Genomic DNA, 13,880 nt, shown 5'->3' on the forward strand with positions numbered 1-13,880 from the left:
AACTGTTCTTAACCTGAAGCACCACTTTAGCTAATGGGGCCCGCCGTGTCGCTGCAGCACGATTTCTGTTCTCATCCTGAAGCAAAGTTCTTAACCTAAGGTATTTTTTTGGGTTAGCGGAGTCTGTAACCTGAAGCATCTGTAACCCAAGGTACCACTGTATAAGCTTTCATGTGCACGCACACTTCTAAGATGAAACTGTTTGTTATTTAGGTGCTGCCAAAACTTCCTGAGGCTGTTTTGTTCTGTTTTATGATATATTTATTTGTGTTTTTAATAGTGTTAAAACCAGGGCTGCCACATGCTGACGCTACTGAACAGATGGCTGAGTCTCTTAAATGATCTTTGCCAAATTTTCTTTAGGCATGTTAGACTCTAGCTGGGACTTTTGTGGTCTACTTAAAAATAGAGTGCATCAGCATTATTGGTAATCTATATGTTGCTCCTGCACTAGATTGTTTATCTTGAGAGATATTGCTTCCCTTAGTTTGCTATGGGTCTTGAGCCACGTGGCAAACTCCAATTCCCTCTGCTATTTTCAGGGGAACACATTTTGCCAGTTGTTGTCTTGAGAGATAGTAAAACTCAGTTCCTACTCCCCCCCATACTTTTACTTTTTAAAGTCTGGAATGTTAAAACATTTTAGATATGTCACTTTCTTTGTCACCCAGCTGTTCTGTGAGACCAGCGAAGGACTGTGAGCATGGAGGGAAATGTTGCTATCATAGTTGTGGAAATATTTTTTTCTGGCCTAAGTTTGGGAAATGGTTAGCATGTATTTAAATCATGAGTATCTGTATATATAAGATGTATTTGCAAAATGGTTTAACATAAAATAAAACTTTAAACGCTTTTTCCTGGTCTCTGTATCCATGAAAGATGTGACACGCCAATAGATCCCCAGCCTTTGTCAGGCAGTGAGACTGTGTGCCAGAACTCAGTTCCAGAAAAAGAGCCAGCAAATGGAACACAGAATCAAGGACCAGCCAAGCAAGAAAAAAATGAGGTAATGGAATATTTTTGCTTCCACCTAATAAAGGGCCTTTGAATTTTCCTGCTTTGATTGGTAATAATAAAATGCGTACTGTAGTGTTCGCTTCGGCAGCTCATATGCAATGCGTACTATAGTGGGAACTCCTGTGCAACGTGATTGTTTTGAAGCTTGCTTTTCTATAGCAAGCATGCTTGCTCTGCATTCTGCATACTTAATTCTTGATTCATCTAAAAAGTGTGTGAATGTGTCCCTCTGTAAGATACTCTACTGGTTGCCATATAAATGTAAAAAGGGATCTGTGGGGTCCCAAATATATTTATGCAGCAATTTTATTTCATGGCATGCAGTCCCAGTATTTAGAAGTAGGTTTTTGTGGATGTTTTTATTATGATGATTATTTTTAATTTATTTTTATTCAATATTTTATTGATTTACAATAGTGTATGTCTTGTCTCTTTTTATTTCTTTTTTAAAAAATTATTTTGTGTGGATGTTTTGATGTTTTTGCTTACGCACTCTCTCCAGGGTATATAGAAGAAAATGCCTTTATGGGGGAAACCATTCCTACAATTTATAACACAGTGGATAGGATCAAGGGGACAATAATGCTTTGCAACCCACTCCTTGTCATTTCAGGCCTGTGCATCTGTTCCAAAGTCTCCCATGAGGGTTGGGGAGGGGTTATAGTGAGAAGGGGATCAATGAAAATCTCTGCTCACAAAGGTGCATCTGCTGCTTTAAGCCAATTTTATCCCCTCTGCTGAAATGACCCTTGAGCTCTTCCTCACACTGTTCCAGAGGGTCCACCATAGTCAGGAGTAGCTTTTCAGGAGCTGCAGTCATGGTGTAGGAAGAATTAAGAAACCTATAATTCTTGATCCAGTCCATTGTGATAAAACTTCTATAGAAGTTCAGTCCTCCACTGAAATCCAGAAAACAGCTCTTCTTTAGAAACTCAGTACTGCTATTTTAAAAATTCCTGCTCTGAGATGTGGCACAGCACAGCACAGCACAGGAGGGATGTCTTCCACTTCGGTCTTCTTTTTAAAGCCAGCCAACCAATGGGGAGCAGGGAGCCACAGAACCAGGCAAAGCATGCAATTTGCCTCCATGCTCCAAAGCTAGTTCTGTTTTGGAACTACTTAGCATTAGGACAGGGGTCAGCAAACTTTTTCAGCAGGAGGCCTCAGACCTTGTGGGGAGCCAGACTATATTTTGAAGGGAGAAAAATGAATGAATTCCTACGCCCCACAAATAACCCAGAGGTGCATTTTAAATAAAAGCACACATTCTACTCATGTAAAAACACCAGGCAGTCCCCACAAATAACCCTGAGATACATTTTAAATAAAAGGACACATTCTACTCATGTAAAAACCCACTGATTCCCGGACTGTCGACAGGCCGGATTTAGAAGGCAATTGGGCCAGATCCGGCCCCTCGGCCTTAGTTTGCCTACCCATGCATTAGGACTTCATGCCTGTTGTTTGTTGAAGCTTGCCTGCTCGCAGTACAGAATGAGATAAAAGTTGTGACTGTGGCATATAAGCAGACCTGCCATTAATTTGGGGAAGTATATAGGACAACATACATTCTTGGTATGCTTGGTGAGGTTGCAGTGTTCTTTGTAACATGCTTGCAAAATGTTTCTTCCCACCCCATTCAGTATCTACCTGTACGAAGCAATAAATTTTAAAACTTGTTTGCCTTGATCAAAATTTTTGAACTGGCAAGTGAACACAAAGTGTGTGGCAGCAGCAAATGTAGAAATGTGTTTCCTTTGTTGTCTAGTCATGGGAGATTTCCATTTAAAATCAAATTATGCATTCTAGAATTTTGTTCATGATTTTCCAAGCCTTTATGTTATGTTGTTGTTTTTTAAAAAACCACTTTCAGTAAGTTTACAGGCGTGTCTTCATGTTTTCCAGGTGAGGTAAAAGACAGAATGAGCATACACCACCAAATGTTTAATGCTGTGTTACACTTAAGTAAAGAGCCGTTGCTTTTCTTGCCTCTGGTAATGTAAAATTTTATTGGCGTGGTGATAAAGAACTGTAATGAGAATGATGATGTCTAAGCTTTTATTTATGTCAAATCTTGTTTAGCTTCGTGATTCAACAGACCAATTTCAGGAATATTACCGACAGCGATTACGATACCAGCAACACTTAGAACAGAAGGAGCAACAGCGACAACTATATCAGCAAATGTTATTAGAAGGAGGGGTAAACCAGGAGGATGGTTCAGATGCACAGCAAAACCTTACAGAGCAGTTTCTTAACAGGTTGGCTATGATATCTTTGTAGTTTTCAGGCTATGATTTGTTCAATAGCAAAGACTACAATCTTAGCCTTACTCTAGAGTCAATGGAATTTACTTTGAAATAAATGCTGACAGTCGCTAAAAAGAATATTTTCAAATCTGATTATAATTTTCAGTATAATTTTGTTATAAAATGACTTTCACAGTAAATTCCCCAGCATCTGCTGACAGGATGTGATGACATTCTTTTTGTATTAATTTGATGCCTTTCTTAAGTCTTATTAACCAAATACCATATTGGTGACAACATTACATTGAATGTAATAGTAATTATGTTTTCATAGCTCTTCATTTATGTTTTTTTTAATGTATCCTGCAGGTCTGTTCAGAAGTTGGGGGAGTTAAATATGGGAATTGACAATCTGGGAAATGATGTGCAAACACTAAACCAGCATTGCAGTGGCAGCAAAGGAACCGTATCCATCCCTCCAGATTCTAGTCAGAGAACAGCAAATGCTAATGTACAGTTCAGTACAAGCACACCTCAGAAACTTGGGTCCACTAATCAGATACCCTCTCTTGAAGAATCACCTGTCCATGGAAATAAAATGTAAGTACTTGGAACACTCTTGTGCATGTCAGTGCTACTTCTGAACTAAGATTAATAATATGCAGATCAATTTGATGTGCCACCCTCGCAACGTATTGTGCTTTGCTCAGCCATTTGGTAGAATACTTTTGACTGTATCCAGAGCAGCAGCAGTGGAGTTTCCTCTCCTCCTCATCCGAACCACCAAAATCTTCCCTGAAGCTGATCTGGAGGCTGCACACAGGGAGTTGCTGAAGAGAGGAGGGGAAAGTTCATTTCTGCTAGCCCAAATCTCTTGCACCAGCAAAACAGGAGTAATGGATACCACCCATCCCAAATTTGGATAAATTTTTTACAAGTAAACATACAAGGAACAAGCAAACATTCATTTTCTGGAGTGTTTTCAGTCTATTTGTGCTGGTTGGAATCCATTCATTGGTTGGGTATGATCTCATCTGGCGATGAAGCAGGAGAACATAGAATTATGGGAGGCAGGTCTCTCTCTCTGTTTTTTCTCTCCTGCCTGAAGAAGCAGTTTGCAGAGCCTCTTCTCAAAGTGTATTAGTGGTCAGTATACCTTTCTGTCAGCCTTGCTGTCTCCCTTCAGCAGCCACTCCTCTTTCTCCTTTTCAACTCTCTGCCCTGATATCAACCACTTTGGCTTAATCCATTTTTATTTACCCCTCCTTTAATTTAACTGGCTTTTCCCCCTCATGCAATTAGCTCCTAACCTGTCTCTTCCCCCGAATAAGAAAAACACACAAACCCCCACAAAAACCTCTTTCTGTGTATACTTTTCCCTCCCTGGACTGTTCCGTCAGGCAGGGTTAAAAATCACATAGTTACATAATCGTCCGTTGGGGCCCACAACAGTTCTAACTTGCCATGTTCAGTAGACTGGGCTCTGTCATCTGCACTGGCATCCACTGTATTTCTGGACCCTATTCAAGGTGCTGTTGTTAACTTTTTAAAGACCTAAATAGCTCGGGGCTAGGCTACCTAAAGGACTGAAGAGCTGGCAATCTCCAGGTGTGCCCATCAGATGGGGAGAAGTGGGGAGGAAGGACTTTTTGAGTTGTGCTGCATTGGTGCCTTCAACAGAGAGGTTTGTCTGGTGTTTGCATTGTGGTCTTTGGTGCCAGGTGGGGATCTTTTTAATTATACTGTTTTAGTGTGTAGCTGTTTTATACTGCATTTCTAATGGTTTTGTGAGCGTTGCATTGATATTTTCTTATATATTTGGTTTATAACTTTTGTGAACTGCTCAGAGAACTTTGTTGCTGAACAGTACAAAATAACATTAATTATTTAGTCTACCTGAAGCTATTATTAAAGATAAAATACATAAAACAGAATAAAATACATTACACAGTTATCCGTCAGATAAGAGTTTGCTACCCTGAAGAATTTAACTCATCAACCCTGCAAACTTTTCTCCTTAAAATTGCTACTTTAAAAGCAAAACAGGCCACTTTTTCAGAGGTCCAGGGGAACCTGCCCCCCCCAAGTTAGTCAAATACTTAAACAATTTAAATATATGAACACGGCTGCTTTTAAGTCCTTGTAGCTTGGGCAAACCAGTAAGTATTGGGCAAGTATTCAGGCAGATTACCTCCACGTGGACAAACTCTCTTCATAGGGCATTCCTCAGTAATGTCTTTCAATTATGGCAGCATGTAAAAATATCTTCAATAATTATTCTAGAATTTGAAGATGTCAGTTTATTGCTGAATAACCAGCAGCAGACAATTATATATTTACATTTGTTGCTTGATTTAGAATAAGAAGGGAAAGGAGAAGAGTGGAGGGCAGCACTAAGAAAGCAAGGGGATGGGGAAGCAGAGGAAGGTGACATGGATATAAATAACAGGGAAAGTTGCATTTAAATTTGAATTTGAATTTTGTGTATCAAAACAGAATACCAGAGCATGGTGCCATTCCAGCACAACATGAAGATTCTCCAGGGAATTTAACAAGAGCAAGTGGTGATGAGGTAGGACTTAAGAGCATCTTGCATTACAATGAAAAGGCTCAATCCTAAAAAAAAGTTTTATTGTTGTTTTTTTCAAAATGCAAAAAATGACAGGTAAACAATAAGAAACTGTACAGTGCAATGGTGGAGTACCCCAAAATATAGTCATAGTCTTACTGCCAATCACTTGGACATGAAGAACAGATATGACTGTGGAATATCTCAAAAAATGACAATCCCATATTTAAGATTCATGCTAGGTACCCTTTCCATAAGGCTTCATGTGCCCCAGAAGGCTGAGGAAAATTACTCTTTTTATTCACATAACTAATAAAAGGAAACGAAACTATATTAAAAATATGTTTTGTAGTACCTGACCTTTTAAATGAGTGTGTTTTTCACACACGTTCCAGTATCAAAACCTGCATATAGTGTAGTATAGTGTTACCTAGTGGCACACTACAAGTATTGCAGTGTGTTTAGAAGCACACCAACCAAATATCTCATTTAAATAGACTCCACCCCAGTGAATGTGAAAATTTACCCTTAGTTTTTACATCCAGAATTCTAAATGTATTGTGTTCCCCATGCATCAAAATTGTTAGGGGTGGCATTATATCATAATGTGTAGGAGACGTGGGAAATACTTGGACAACAGTAGAGAGTTTAAGTTTTGGCTTTCAACACTGACCCTTTCTCACAGTTTCACAAATTACGGTTTATGAATCCCTGAACTATTGCCCAAACCAGGTGTTGCTTTCATATTTCTTATGTTGAGTTGATATGCAACATTTTCCTAATAGTAGAATAATATCATGTATGGCATTCTAGTTGTAAAGAACTATGGAGAAATAGTCACTTGTATTGTAACTTTTGACACAACAGGATGACAAATCAAAAAAGCAATTCATTTGTGTCAATACCCTAGAAGATACACAAGCTGTCAGAGCTGTGGCTTTTCATCCAAGTGGCACTCTTTATGCTGTTGGCTCAAATTCTAAAACTTTAAGAGTATGTGCCTATCCAGAACTCCAGGAATCAAGGTAGGAGTAATTATTGATTGTTAATCTGTCTCTCATCAGTTATGTCTGACATTTGTATCCATTTCTGCTCTGCTTTTCTGACCCTCATTTTCTCCATTTGTTATTTTTTAACATGTCATTGATTATTGTGGAACTTTACCCACTGAGGGCTACAAAAATATTAGTCTAGGTATTTCATACGAATAGGGTTACTCTGAAAAATGTAAAACTCTCTTACATTAAATAAATAAATAAATAATGTAAGAGAGTTTTACATTTTTCAGAGTAACCCTATTCGTATGTTTGTTTTGTTTAAAAATTGTTGTAAAACCAATAAAAAATTTTATATATAAAAAAAACCTCTCTTACATTAATAGAATATCAGTATTCTATAACTTCATTTTTGGAAAGCAATCTGAAACATTGGCATTACAAGTGACACAATTGTTGCCCCATTATCCTCACTGCATTTTTATAAGCATGGTTAGGAAATTTAAGGCCGACAAAATATTCACACAAGATCATTTTAGAACCAATGCTAAACTGGAAGTCAGTTACTGTTGTGCCGTTGCTGAGAAGTTACCATATGTTTTGCTGTTGATATTGAAGTGAAAGCTTATACGTAGTGAAAATAAAGTTTTCTCCCTGCCCAACTTTTTATGTATGAACTTGGGGCTGCTGTCCCTGCTCTTGTTGCTCGCCAACCCAGCTAAATAAATCTTTACGCCTTACACACACACCCCAGCTCCTTCAGATCAACGTCTGTTCCCTCACAGCTCTTCTGTGTACCTCCAAACATGTTTTATTCAAATCTCTGCTGTTGTTTAAATCTGCCATCTCTTTGCTCCCCTGTCTTGCAAGTTCAGGATTGTGATGATTACATATCCTTCAATGGGGGCTGCACAATAACAACTTTACATTTTTATGTACATAGAAAAATGGATGTTGCCAGTGGCAATCTTAAATATTCTGATGTATAGGAAGCAGAACAAGCAGAAACAGAAGTCTTAAAAAAGGAATTTCAGCAAATTCCTACCTGAATAACTACCGTAAGGTGAACTTCTTGACTGTCCAACTATGGTTAGCAAATAAACAAACAAACAAAAAATAAATGCCAAATAGAAGTTACTTTATTATTTACAGGATTTTTGTGAGGTTCACTGTAGCTCATAGTAATATCAATTACTATGCACAGGTGACCAGTAGCAAGTTCTAATATTAGTGAGCTCGGCAAGCCGTTTCACTGAAATTGGTGAAATTACTTGAAATCGTTTTGGGACCCATTTCACTTTTGCTCAAACATCTGAGTAAAACAAAAAACAATAGTTTGAACTCCTCCATATATCATGCTTAGCTTTCTCACCTCTGTGGACTTGTGTGGCTGCAAGCATGGCAAATGGGAGCAAATGTCGGTAGCAAACGCTGTAGTAGGATGGGATGTTTGTTCAGTGAGTTGGCTGTTTGCATTATAAAATGTTGCCGAGTGTAGTGCTGCTGCTGTTTTAAATGTGACCCATCACAAGCCAGCCTTCACCTTGTGAAATTTAAAAAGCCATAAATATGTTACTCTTACAGAATATTTTGTGTGTGTGTTTAGTCCATTTATAACTTGTTTGCTTATATGCTGTTTAGCTCCTCCTCTGCTGTTCCTCGAAAACTGGTATTTGACTTAGGCAGATCTTCGCAGTCTTCCTCTGTAAAGATGACAACAAAGTAACTAGTAAATTTACAGTATTTCCTCTTACAAACACTTTGGAGTTGCCAGATCATTTGGCTTTGTTTCTTTTGGCTTTGTATTATGTGCCTGCTCCATAACTACTTGAGTATACCACTTTCTCCATATTTTGTACTCCTCTGCTTTCACTCTTCATTACAACAGCCTCACTTTACAGCTTCTGCAGCATGACCTTTTTTTAAAAAAAATCTGCTATCACTAAAAGCTTCTTGGTTGTATTAGCTTTCAGTTGCCTTATTAGCATCTTGCTTTTATTTAAACTGTCCAGTAGCCAAATATTTACATGATTCCACTGCTTTTACAGTTTCTACTTTTGCGTGTAAGTAATGATTGTTAATCAGCTGTTTTCCTGCATCTTTAATAAATAATAGTTAAATTAAGATAGAGAAGAAAAATAATGGCAGGCAGATTATTATTTCTGTTACCTTTTTAACTAAGAACTTTAAAGCAGTCTTGCAATTTCCAAGATACAAGATTTTTGCACATGAAAAACTACAGTAGAAATGGAAATTGTTATGTGACTGTATCTGAAAATCATGAAATCTGGTTTCCTCTCTTCCAAGATTACTTGAAGTCTTTCATTTTCCATTGATTTTTTGCCTTTACAATGCTTAAAGTGTTATATTAGAAGTGGCTAATTCTCTTTGGCAAAGTGGAAGTTGTGGTATTCCGGCTTTTCAGGCATGCACATTCAGTAGTAACAAAAACGTACTGTGGTGGGGAACTGTAGGGGTTGAATGTGCTAGCTCCATCCTCAATATCCTTATCATCTTCTGTGTGTTGGAAGGTGACTGTTTGAAGTAGAGAACCTTCTGTACTCATGAAGGGTCAGGGGGTGGTGTTTGCGCACTCATTCCCATGCCCCCCTTGTTGGTTTGTTTTGCTTATTGTTATTACCTTGTTAACTTTTCCATTAATGCAATGGTCAAAATCTGAAGAGACCAATAGTCTTGCAAGTCTCCTGTAGCTGCCTTCCAATGTTTGTCATGCTTCCTAAATGTTCTGAAAGTCTGCTCACCCCTCTTGGTGCGGCGGCGTTGCAGGACAGCAGAGGCTTCACTGGAGCCCCAGTGTGGGAACTGGAACTGCCGTGCCCTTCCTGATAGGTGGACAGGGGGGCAGAAGCCCCCACCACCTATCAGGAACTGGATCCTAGCCTGCACCCTGCTTTGGCAAATGGGGATGCAGGCTGGGATCCCCTTTGTTCAGTTAATGCTGAATGTGCACACCTGAAGGAGACTCCTGTAATCTGAAAACAAAGTGGCTTGGCTTTAGCTGCAGTAGTGCCAGAAGCAGTCTGTTGTGTTTTAATTAAATTCTGATTTAATTAATTAAATTCTGTTGTCTCAGCTGAACTTCTGGTAGGCAGGTGCATTGGTGAGGAAAATGATTTTACAAGTTTAAAAAGTATGGATTTCCCTACATTCTGCTAAAGGCAAAACTAGATTATTGATTAGAGATTGATAATTAGATCTCTCAGGTTCTCTTAAGAACAGAGTGTTGGGATCCCATATTGGACAAGGACAGTGGTATTGGGCAGAAGTTATCTTGTTCCCACCAGGCCATTTGTTTATTGTGTGTTTAATTTAAAATGTATTTCTATTAATTTAAAGGGTTTCTAAAGGTTGGAGAAGGACCTTAGCTCAATGGCAGAGCACCTGCCTTGCTACAGAAGGTTCCAGTAAGAGCTGGGCAGCTGTGTTCTGAACCATTTTTTAAAAAGCACTTTACAGCTCATTAAAACAATTAATATAAGCCTTTTGAAGGTGGGCTTTTTTGCATGCTCAAGAAAAACACACTCTCCTTAAAAGTGCATCACTTTAGAAGAGGGACCCTTTCTATAGTTCATATTTTTAATACAAAAGAAACGATAAATAATTTTTAATGCAGTTATGTCGTTTTAAAATATTTGCTAACTCTATCCTTCCAAAAGAGTAGAATTATTAGCCTTTTGTTACAGATCCTGTCCAGACATGCAAAAGCACAAAATCATCTCACTTTCATTTGCCCCCCTAGTGATAGTAACACTCCTAAGCAGCCCGTGGTACGTTTCAAAAGGAACAAACATCACAAAGGATCAATCTATTGTGTGGCCTGGAGTCCCTGTGGACAATTGCTGGCAACTGGTTCCAATGACAAATATGTTAAAGTGCTACCTTTCAATGCAGACACCTGCAATGCAACAGGTAAGTACAAACTGTTGTTACAATTGCTTGTAACAATTGACTTTTTATACACTTAAGAGCATATAATTTCTTGCATTGTTTAGGGGATGAGAAAGCTTTCATATCGGCTATAAATAATTTGTCCTAACAAACCCCGACTCCTCTCCAAGGAGCTGTCAGCCGCAGCGTCTGCACGCGCCACCATCTTGGGTTGTTGTTCTTAACTTATGGTCTCTGTGTGTGGTTTGGGAGCTGCATGGTCAGGGAAAAAGCAATGCTGTCCAGGGTTGTAAAGACTGCGGAGAGAATTAATTGGGTGCACTCTTCCCACCTTGGATCAAATCTATGCTTCCAGGTGCCATAAGAAAGCTGCAGAGATAGTGCAGGATAGTGCGCACCCCGGAAATGATCTCTTTCAGCTTCTGCCTTCTGGAAGAAGGTACAGGGTTATAACGACTAGGACTAGCCACCTGAGAAACAGTTTCTATTCAAATGCGATTTTGGTTTTAAACACAGTGTAAGGTCTCTATGAGAGAATATTTGTATTTATGTATTTAATTATGGGGTATCAGAGTTTTTAGCAGGCTAACCAGGCTGAGATAGCTGGGATAGCAGGCTTGTTGGTTTCAGAATGTATGATGTAGATTTTCAATTTCATTGTTCTGTATGGGACATTGACAGTAAAGATTATCGTATCGTAAGAAAGCTCAAAAAAAATTAAGAACCTTAGCTTTAAATCTTTGGAAGATTTTTTTATAATAAAAACCAGACCAGTTGTAGTAGTATAAATGTAAACCATTGTATAAATGTATAACTATTGTTATATACTGTGCCATCTACGTACATGAAGGCAGTAATTCTGTAGTGCGGTACGTTTCAACCCGATACCAGACTGGCACAATTTTTCTGTGTGTGGGATTGAGTTTTGTTTTTTGTAAACAGTTTGGTTAGACTCAAACGTTGCTGTGTTTTAAGATTAAGTAGTGTCCTGAATGGTTATAAAACTCCTAATTTTCTCTCTGTGTGTGATAATTGTTCACTCTGTTCTCCATCTGTTTTAGGGCCAGATTTGGAATTCAGCATGCATGATGGAACCATTAGGGATCTAGCTTTTATGGAAGGTCCCGAAAGTGGTGGTGCCATTTTAATAAGCGCTGGAGCTGGGGACTGCAATATTTATACAACAGACTGCCAGCGAGGGCAAGGCCTCCATGCTTTGAGTGGTCATACTGGTACGTTTCTGGTCAAGCTTTGGTAGCCTTTGGTCTCAATCAGTTTTACTAACAACAAACAGTGTGTGTTTCTGGATTAATGAACCATTTTAATAAAGTTTAAAATGTACCACATTGTACACTTTACTGTGTAAATTCGCAAATTTTGGCAAAACTACCCTTGTTACATGTAGAACGTGTCATTTCTCTTACTTGTATGACAAAAGTGCATTTTGCTGACAAACGTGCATTCCTAGCTAGTATATCCATAATTTTAATCATCAATGTAATAATATCAATATTTCTATTAATAATTAATACAAATCAAAATTCCTTACATGCAGGTCACATTTTAGCACTTTATACATGGAGTGGATGGATGATAGCGTCTGGCTCCCAAGACAAGACCGTACGATTCTGGGATCTCAGAGTACCTAGTTGTGTTCGCGTTGTTGGAACAACTTTTCATGGAACTGGTAAGGTTACTGATGATGAAGCCAAGAAAAAATCCTTGCCATGGTTGGCCAGTAGAGTTGCTGCTTGGAAAATAGCGAGTTCTGTGCATAAATATTTGGAAACAAATTCACATAAATTAACTTCTGTTCACAAGGTACAAGGGCCCATTTCAGTAATAGGACCCTGGATATAGAAAGCACTAACTCCTGGAGGTGTGGCTGTGCCACTTTTCAGCTTTAGGGGCCAGCTGCAAACCTCCTTTTTCAATCAGACTTTTTTGGTGTAGGGGAATGCCCTCTATAAAACTTTCACATTAATTTACTATGTTGCTGATTTAATTTTTTTAAACTATTGACTGCTTCATGTATTGTTGCAACCCACGCTATTGTCTTTGGATGAAGAGAGGGATTTTAAAATGAGTAAGTGCAAAGGCTAGCAATCCTTCTAAAATTTATCTGATGCCTTTTATCAGGAAAATAAAGGCAATGATTGCCAGTTTTTAAGGAGCCAAGGGTTAGGTCCATTTCCTGTCTCATACTGGTATTGAAGATTGTTTTTTAGCATACAGAAGAACTTGTTTGAAACATTAACCAGTGTTTGCTGTTAGTTAAAAGTACATTTATAGCAGATCTGCAAGGATAAACAACCATATCTGCCATATTTATCTAAATTTAAATGACAGTACAAGTAAACAATTAAGTGATAGTACAGTTAAAAAGATTTATTAATATCATATCATCTATGTACATGTGGTCGTCCCCCCGGCCAAGGAACAGGTATGGAAGGCCCCAGCCCCAAGGGACTTACAACCTATAATAAACATAGGGAAATGGAAGAAAAGGCAGGCATGCAAAGGCAGGGGAAGAATAATGATTATCTCAATAGCACATGCTTTGGCTCAGTTACACCTCCCCTGGTCCCTATGCTGAATTGTATCAGATGCCTGGAAATGCATCTACCTTTATTCTGATCTATATTTTATAAAGACTTCTTTAAAAAATATTTATTGTAAACAACACACACCTTATCTAGAGAAGTGGTACTGATTTCATTTATGGGATTTCTCCTTGCAGGCAGTGCTGTGGCATCAGTAGCTGTAGATCCTAGTGGTCGTCTTCTAGCTACAGGCCAGGAGGATTCCAGCTGCATGCTGTATGATATTCGTGGAGGGCGAATGGTGCAGAGTTACCATCCTCATTCCAGTGATGTCCGTTCTGTCCGCTTTTCCCCTGGGGCTCATTACCTTCTCACGGGTTCTTATGATATGAAAATAAAAGTGACAGACTTGCAAGGTAATTTAACTGCTAAATCAGCAATGAAACAACAGGGAGTTTTCATTTTTCATTTTTTTAGACAATTTCATGGATTACCAGAAGGCAGAGAAAGAAATACCATGGGTAGCTGCTGCTTCAAACTTTACTACTTCTAGAAAGTATGAAGTGGGATTTGTGAGCAAGATCTGTTCGCCTCAGAG

General features: G+C 38.6%; 1 protein-coding gene and 1 long non-coding RNA gene across 4 annotated transcripts in view; one reads left to right on the forward strand and one right to left on the reverse strand.

The window, feature by feature from the left end:
- Positions 1-13,880, forward strand: part of WDR47 (WD repeat domain 47) — a 38,491-nt gene that overhangs the window by 22,382 nt on the left and 2,229 nt on the right. For 2 of the 3 annotated variants that reach the window (XM_082225447.1, XM_082225449.1), the window contains 10 exons: positions 880-1,006; positions 3,100-3,278; positions 3,636-3,866; positions 5,763-5,838; positions 6,703-6,860; positions 8,472-8,552; positions 10,591-10,760; positions 11,801-11,971; positions 12,295-12,426; positions 13,480-13,698. In XM_082225447.1, coding sequence (XP_082081573.1) covers positions 880-1,006; positions 3,100-3,278; positions 3,636-3,866; positions 5,763-5,838; positions 6,703-6,860; positions 8,472-8,552; positions 10,591-10,760; positions 11,801-11,971; positions 12,295-12,426; positions 13,480-13,698 — 1,544 coding nt within the window. The remainder of the gene's footprint in view (positions 1-879; positions 1,007-3,099; positions 3,279-3,635; positions 3,867-5,762; positions 5,839-6,702; positions 6,861-8,471; positions 8,553-10,590; positions 10,761-11,800; positions 11,972-12,294; positions 12,427-13,479; positions 13,699-13,880) is intronic. The other variant, XM_082225448.1, reaches the window with a different exon arrangement.
- Positions 6,867-13,559, reverse strand: LOC309533906. Its single transcript, XR_014220500.1, has 4 exons — positions 13,430-13,559; positions 12,289-12,507; positions 7,200-8,533; positions 6,867-7,068 (listed from the first exon to the last, which is right to left on the reverse strand). It is a non-coding gene; the product is annotated as an uncharacterized lncRNA (long non-coding RNA).

This window comes from Podarcis vaucheri (genome assembly GCF_965113315.1).
Source record: "Podarcis vaucheri genome assembly, chromosome: 6".
NCBI lineage: Eukaryota > Metazoa > Chordata > Lepidosauria > Squamata > Lacertidae > Podarcis > Podarcis vaucheri.